Genomic DNA, 8,620 nt, shown 5'->3' with positions numbered 1-8,620 from the left:
CGCGGCGGCGGCTGAGGCGGGGACGGGCTGCGCCGGGGGCGGCTGGCCCGGGTCGGGCACAGCGGGGGCGAGCGGGCACGCCTTCTGGGCGGCGGCGGCGCGGGCGGTGGCGGCCCGCGGGGGCGGCAGGGCGGCCGTAGCACTTGCTGCCGCCTCCTGGCTGTGGCTGGCCCTCGCCACCGCCCTCACCCCGCAGGACGCCTGCCTTCTGCCGCCGCCGACGCTCCTGCCACACAGGGACTCAGCGCTGCTACGGACGGCAGAGGACACGGTCGCGCGCGTCAAGGACATCGTGAGAACGCTGCTACAACAAATCTCCCCCGGCGGCAGCAATTCCTCATCTTTCTCACACTTCGCTGACCATCATGTGGAGAAGAGATCCCACCAGCAAAGAGCAGGTTCGGCCATCGACGCAAACTATCCATATCGGAGTGTCAAAAATGACGAGAACTACAACTCATCTGGTCAACATAGACCTGAAACTGCTGATACTGATCTTAAAAGTCAGAGACGTCGCCGCTCGGCACCCGTTATTCGGAACACAGTATCTTCAGCACCCTTGCTCAAGACTGTCGGCAGGTACATTCCCTACACAGAAGGAAAGAAGAAGAATCTTGCAGTGATAAACCTACCCCTCGAACGTCGATTTTGCACAATCCGTGACGATGTCGCACTACACGAAATTATTTGTGCCCTACATTTCTCAAGAAACTCTGGCACGACCAGGCTGATGAACACCCATGGTAATGCTCATAGAAGAAGTGATACAAGTAAACTAGAAGCACTGAGAGCATTATGTTGCTCAACATCCAATTTAAAACTTAAAGACAGTATGTGGCATGACAAATGGTGGCGCACATTTACACTACTACCATCGACGGAGAGGGCGCATCACCATCTCTCACCACAAGAGATTATGGTAGCTGAAACTTGTCACGCATATCTGTCAGCTCTAAATGCAGACGGATTCATTCCTGCAATATTACTCGCCGAAAACTCACCCGGTGCTTATATGTGGTTAATAATCGTCGAAAGCCGGAAAGCGCAGATACCGACTCTAACACTTCGTCGATATGCAGTTGTTGGCGATATTCATTACCTTGACGTTATTGCTAAACAGAACGCAGACGTCGATAACTTGCAAACAGAAGCGGTGTCTTCAAACAATGCTGCGCACGATTCAACAGCTTATGGGAATCAGCGAGATATGATTTTAGGATATTTATTTGAAATATGTTTGAAAGGGAGCATGAGTGATACACACGAGAGCCTTCTGAATGTTTTGGTTCATCGCCTTTCAGATGGAGGCAGAAGGTTTTCTGCTAAAGCAATTCCTCACTTTACACGAGATAAGAGACACTATATTTGCAACAAATTTACAACTTACTTCAATACAAGACGCAATTCTAGAGACACTTTGATACTATCAGAATTTGTGTATAAACATTCTCACATGCGCCAAAACAAATGGAAAAACCCACACGAAAATTATAAGGATTACCAGTCGGGCAACGTACATTATTCTCCCTCAGTACTGTCAAGTGTGGATAAACTTCCTCAGAGACTAGTACAAAAATACACTCTTCTTAAAATAATCAACCGCTCTGGTTCCAATAAGGCATTGCAGTGTTGCTGGAAATATAAAGGTGAAAGCGATAGTAGAACAATTCGAAATAGAGTGAAACGTGGTGTTCGTGAACGAGACGGCAAGAACTTACAGAGACAGGTCTATTCGCATGCGAAGCGGTTATTTCCAAGAGATTCCGACGACACCTTAGCAGCTGCTGGTGACCAAACGACGGACAGAGAGGCACTGCTCGACGAAGATGTACAGTCGAGTCATCTCAACCACTCAGATTCAAACTACAAACTTCCAGAAACTGCCACACACGAGATTCCTTCAGATGTGCAGGAAACCACGTATACTTCGGTAAACATTTTGTCAGATGGGTTGGAAGTCGTTACAGCTCCGAACATTGTTGCGACAGAAAATGAGCCTGAAGACGAAAAAAGTACGGAATCTCCTCATGCTGATGCTGCCGACCCCATAGAGCATGTTACAACCTCGCACCAGGAGACAGACAATTCACTGGTGCAGTCACAACTGCACGTTGTAAACATAGAGAATGAGCCCGAAGACGAAAATAATACGGAATCTCCTCATGCTGATCCTACCGACCACACACAACATATTGCCACATCGAACTTCGAGACGGATCATTCACAGATGCAGTTACAACTACCCGCAGAATTTGAATCAGCTTCCGAGGCAACCCCTACACCGCAAGATGGAAGTACTACAGTGCTAGCAGAGATTATCACTTCGACAGTCTCAAATACGGATGCGGTCACGTGGTAAGTATTAAGCGTGTGTTGCAGTACACAAACGTGCAGCTTCTTCCTGCTGGGCACGTGGGGCGTACTAAACCTCAGATTCTAATTTAGCAGCTACTGACTTTCTCCCTACACTAATCGCCCAAAAGCAACAGCTCTTCCAGCCACACACTGTCCACAGTCAAATATGAAGTTCACAGACACTCACTTCTCGGTTTAAATGTTTCTGTGCACCTTGTTAAAGACGTCATCACCAAGAGTTTTATTTTGATATCAGGAAAGAAGACGTGTTGCCTTGACGAAAGGCTATATAAAATATATTCCAAAATATAAACCTGAGCGAAAGACATGCCTGATACAGGGAGTATAAGCAAAACGTAAATCGAACAGTCCTTGAACGATGAAATAATTGTCATTTTTGATACAGTGAAATGCTTTCAATATCCACAGTCCACACTGAGGTGACAAAAGTCATGTGATATCAAGTCGGACCTGGTCGTGCAGCAGCTCGACGAGTCGTGGACTCAACAAGTCTCCTCTTGCAGAAACATTTAGCCATGCTGCCTCTATAGGCGCCCATGTTTGCGAAAGAGTTGCCGGCGCAGGATTTTGAGCACGAACTGACTTCTCGATTATGTCCCATAAATGTTCCATGGAGTTCATGTCGGGCGATTTGGGTGGGCAAATCATTCACTCGAATTGTTCATAATGTTCTTCAAACCGGCCGCGAACAATTGTGACTTGTTGACATGACGTCGTTGTCTGGGAACATGAAGTCCACTAATGGTTGTAAATGGTCTACAAGTAACCAGACATAATCATTGCCAGGCAATGCTGGTTCATTTGGACCAGAGGATCAAGCTCATCACATGTAAAAACAAGCCACACCATTATGGTCCCACCAACAAATTGCACAATGCTTTGTTGACAACGGGTCCGTGGCTTTGTGGAGTCTGTGCGACACTCGGACTCTTACATCAACTCTTAAAAGACCGAAATCGGTGTTCCTCTGACCAGGCCACGGTTTTCCAGCACAGGGCCCAGCCGATAATCACGAGCCCAGGAGAGGCGCTGCAGACGATGTCGTACTACAGCAAAGTCACACGCGTCAGTCGCCCGGCCGGAGTGGCCGTGCGGTTCTAGGCGCTACAGTCTGGAACCGTGTGACCGCTACGGTCGCAGGTTCGAATCCTGCCTCGGGCATGGATGTGTGTGATGTCCTTAGGTTAGTTAGATTTAAGTAGTTCTAAATTCTATGGGACTGATGACCACAGCAGTTAAGTCCCATAGTGCTCAGAGCCATCTGAACCATCTTGAACTCGCGTCAGTCGTCTGCTGACATATCCCATTAAGGCCAGATTTCGCCGCGCTGTCGTAACGGTTACGTTCCACACTTCTGCTGTTTATTAGTCTTGCTTATCTGTTAACACTGACAACTCTACACAAACGCCTCTGCTCTCGGAAGTTAAGTCAACACCGTCGGCCACTGCGTTGTCCGTGCTAGGCACACTCTTGACAATGTAGATTTCGGTATATTGAATTACCCAACGATTTAAGAGATGGAATGTCTCATGTGTCTTCCTCCAACTGTCATTCCGAGTTCATAGGCTGTTAATTCCGATCGTGCGGCCATAATCACACCGGAAACCTTTTCATATCAGTCACGTGAGTACAAATGACAGTTCAGCCGGTGCACTGCCCTTTTATACCTTGTGTACGAAATGCTACCGCCATCTGTATCTCTGCATATCGTTATCCCATGACTCTTACTTGCTAAGTGTGCAAAGACTTATGTTTTTCGCCATTATCGAATTTAATACTTCTTCAATACGATACTATTAAATTTCTCTATCACATACTGTGCAGATGTTGGTACAACTTGCAGAACTTAATGCTCATGAGCCAAAACGTTATGACAACAGCCCACGTTGGGCACGTGATGCCCTAAAGAAAGTGTGTAACTGGAACAGAGACATATTGGCAATCATTCCAGCGACGATACAGGTTTCGAATGTGGAAATCGACTGACATAAATGACTCTCAAAACGGGCACGTAGTGATATGCCAGTGTCAGGGAACGAGAATCTCGGAAACGACGAAGCTGTTCGTGTGCTACAATCGTGAATGTGGCTGAAGGATGCTGAAATTACGAGTAAGCAACAACGTGTTACACGTTCACGCTACATTACAGAAGGAGTAGGACAAAACTCACCTGCTCTGTAAGGAAGGACATGGGGTGATATGTGACAGATCTCACGACATAATACAGTACTGATGCAGCCACAAGTGTTCTGCAGCACACCGTTCAGCGTACGTTGATCAAGATGGAGCTCCGCAGCAGACGTCCACTCTGCTTTCCCGTGTAGAGGTGTTGTGGATGGCAAGACAGCCAACCCACTATGAGAGGAAGCCGAAAGGCACGCGTTTTAGCTCACGCAGGCTGGCGTGAGATCTGGAACAGGTCAAGGAAATGAGACTAACAAAAAAACGTACGTAGCTGCTGGAATACATAACTTTAATCCATAATTGGTGAACATCGCTCTTGACGGTACATGTTTTACAGCATCAATAGTAACTGGTAATGGCGCCTTGCTAGGTAGTAGCAAATGACGTAGCTGATGGCTATGCTAACTATCGTCTCGGCAAATGAGAGCGTATTTTGTCATTGAACCATCGCTAGCAAAGTCGGCTGTACAACTGGGGCGAGTGCTAGGAAATCTCTCTAGACCTGCCGTGTGGCGGCGCTCAGTCTGCAATCACTGATAGTGGCGACGCGCGGGTCCGACGTATACTAACGGACCGCGGCCGATTTAAGGGCTACCACCTAGCAAGTGTGGTGTCTGGCGGTGACACCACAAGAGGATTACTGTGGGCATGGGGTCGTCGGGAAATGACCTAATATCAATGGCAACGCCCTCAGGGTCTCAGCCTCCCTTTCCTGGGTATGGGGTTGGTGACCCCAGGATTCCTGAGGTAGAGACTGGTAATCTCCTCCCGTCCTGTCACTGTAATCTCTGGGCGTACTCCAGCGACCACTGCATGATGCAGCGAGGGAATGGCTTGATTGCCCTGCTTACGATGATGATAAAATCATCTGTATAAAACTCTTCAATCTCAAGGTATGCTCCGCGTCAATGAGATTGTTACTGTTGAGGTGGAACAGTCGGCAGTGGGCAACCTCTGGGGAGTCTGCCACACTATAATACTTACCTAGGAGCAAGTACCACTGTCCAGACGGTCTTTCACTTACCCTGCTGCTCGTGGGACGGAGATGGAAGCATAGAAGTTTTCTTCTTCTGCTCCCAGCAGAATGAGCGGGCCACCAATAGGTACCAACACCCAGTCTAACAAGAGGGCTTGTGTAGCCATACCTCCCGACTCTGGAATTAGTTTCTAAACTTTTGACTTTAGTAACAGATCGCATGCTGGACATCAGCATTTATTTTTAATAGTTAATATTCACAAGTCTTAGAGGACAATGCTGGCACCTTCAAATCGGTCAAGTGATTGCGCAAGTTCCAGACATTCGACAAACCTGCAGGAAGCTGAAAGCCTAGGAGAATATTCCACTGAGGCTGAACTCCATTCCACCTTCAATTACATAAATGATGTCGTAAATTGCGGGAAACTGGTGGACATTCCCAATGATGAGCATAAAGCTGAATGTGCCGAAGAAGATATTGGTGATGACCAAAATATAACTAAAGGATGGAGAGCGATCTGGTTAAACCAGGCTCGTTTATACTTATCTTTAACAGCACAAAACTCCCACACTGCGTCAACGCAGGTTTCATTTACCTAAGCGTGTGGCTTTATGTCCCGAACCCAATGCGCTGTTTTAAATGCCAGTACTTGGGACATTCTATTCCAGTATGTAAGCAACAAGCCACCTGTGGTAAACGTGGTAAGACCGTCCACAAAGGAGTCACTTGTTCATCATATTTGAACTGTGAGAATTGCTCTGGGGATCACCCTGTCTGGACTGTGGATGGCAGCGTATAGCTTGAAGAACGGAAGAATTTCTTTGAGTTAACAGACTTCTGACTAGTTTGACGCGGCCCGCACTAATTCCTCTCCAGCGCCAACCACTTCGTTCAGAAGACCACTTGCAATCTGAGTCTTCAGTTATTTACTGGATGTATTCCAAATGTCCTAACAGATACCCTATTATCCCGCCCCTGTTCTTGTGAATATTTTCCACATATTCCTTTCCTCTCCGATTCAACACAGACCCTCCTCATTCCTTGGACTGATAAGTCCACCTAATTTCCAAAATCCGTCTGTAGCAACATATCTCAAATGATCGATTCACATCTGTTCCAGTTTACCCTCAGCTCACGTTTGACTGACATACAATGCTGTGCTCCAAACAAACAGTCTCAGAAATTTATCCCTCAAATTAAGGCCTGTGTTTGATACCAGTAGACTTCTCTTGGCCAGGAATGCCCTCTTTACCAGTGCTATTCGGCTTTTGATGTCCTCCGGGCTCTGTCCGTCACTTACTATTTTGCTGCGTAGGTAGTAGAATTCCTTCCGCGGCCATCAATCCCGTTCTCATTTCTGCTACTTCTCACTACTTTCGTCATTCAACGATATGCACTGAATCTATATTCTGCACTCATTAGCCTGTTAATTCCATTCAGTAGGTCATGTAATCCTTCTTCACTTTCACTGAGGATAGTAATGTCATCAGCGAACTGTATGGAAGATATCGCTTCACAGTGAATTTTAATTCCGATCCTAAACCTTTTATTGTTTCCATTATTGCATCCTCAGTGTATAGACTGAACAGTAGGGTAATTTTTAATCCGAGCAATTCGTTCTTGGTCTTCCGCTCTTATTATTATCTCTTGGCTCTAGCACATGTTGTATGTTACCCGTATCTCCCTACAACTTAACCCTATTGTCCTCATATTTTCAAACATCTTGCATCATTTGACATTATCGATACTTTTTCCGTGACGACAAACGTTATGAACGTGTCTGGAGAACTTTTTAGTCTTGCTTCCATTATCAACCACAAGATCAGAATGGCCTCTCTGGCTCTTTTATCTTTCCCCTAAAGCCAAACTGGTAGTCATCCAAGACATCCTCAATTTCCTTTTCCATTCTGTAAACTATTCTAGTCACCAACTTGGATTCATGAGCTGTTACGCAACTGTGCGATGATTCTCGCTCTTGTCAGCTCTTGCAGTCTTCGGAATTGTGTGGGTGGTATTTTTCCGTAAGTCAGATGTATGTCTCCAGACTCGTGCATCCTACACACCAACGTGAATAGTCGTTTTGTGGCCATTTCCCCTAACGACTTTAAAAATTGTGATGTGATGTTGTCTATCCCTTCTGCCTAGTTTGATCTTAATTCTTTCAAAGGTCTTTTAAATTCTGATCTAATATTGTATCCCCTACCTTTTCTAGATCGACTCCTGTTTCTTCTTCTATCACATCACACAAATCTTCCCCCTCACAGAGGCCTTCAGTGTACTCTTTCCACCTAACCACTCTTTCCTCTGCCATTGACAGTGGAATCCCCGTTGCACTCTTAATGTTGCCATCATCGCTTTTAATTTTACCGAAAGTTGTTTTCACTTTCCTGTATACTGAGTCAGTCCTTTCTACATTCATTTCTTTTTCGATTTCATCACATTTTTCATGCAGCTATTTATTTCATTCATCAGCAAGTTGTATTTCTGTGTTCCTGAATTTCCCTGAACATTTTTCTACTCCCTTCTTTTATCGATCAGCTGAATAATTTCTTTGGTTACTAATGGTTTCTTCCCAATTACCTTCTTTGTACCTAAGTTTTCCTTTCCACTTATGTGATCGCCCGTTTTGGAGCTGTCCATTGCACTTCAAGTGAGTTGTTCCTGAGCTGTTTATTCTCACTGTATCTATAGCCCCAGAGAAATCCAATCATTTCTCTTGATTAGTCGTCTGTATCCAGTTTCTTTGCGCATTTACTCTTCCTGACTAATCTATTAAACTTCAGGCTACACTTAGCGATTACTAAAGTGTTATCTGAGTCTATATCGGAGTCTATATCTGATCCTGGGTACTCCTTACAATTCAGTACCTCATTTCGGAATCTCTCTCTGACCAGATGTAATCTAACCGAAATTTTCCCGTATCTTCCGGCATTTTCCGAGTGTACCTCCTGCTCTTGTGTTTCTTGAACAGGGTATTCACCATTAATATCTGAAATTTATTACAGAACTCAATTAGTCTTTCTCCTCTCTCATTCTTAGTGCAAAGCCCATATTCTTCCGTAAACGTTTCTTCCACTCTTTCC

The 8,620-nt window shown here is 45.6% G+C and overlaps 1 protein-coding gene across 1 annotated transcript in view; it reads left to right on the top strand.

Annotated features, from left to right (window-relative positions):
• The first annotated feature begins 1,453 nt into the window (after positions 1-1,453).
• The window catches only part of LOC126455889 (uncharacterized), a 59,977-nt gene continuing 52,810 nt past the window's right edge, over positions 1,454-8,620 (top strand). The window contains exon 1 of the mRNA XM_050091649.1: positions 1,454-2,355. Coding sequence (XP_049947606.1) covers positions 1,454-2,355 — 902 coding nt within the window. The remainder of the gene's footprint in view (positions 2,356-8,620) is intronic.

Source organism: Schistocerca serialis, chromosome 2 (assembly GCF_023864345.2).
Source record: "Schistocerca serialis cubense isolate TAMUIC-IGC-003099 chromosome 2, iqSchSeri2.2, whole genome shotgun sequence".
In the NCBI taxonomy this organism is placed as follows: Eukaryota; Metazoa; Arthropoda; class Insecta; order Orthoptera; family Acrididae; genus Schistocerca; species Schistocerca serialis.
Note: the sequence above shows the minus strand (reverse complement) of the source record. Positions and strands in the feature narration are given on the sequence as shown.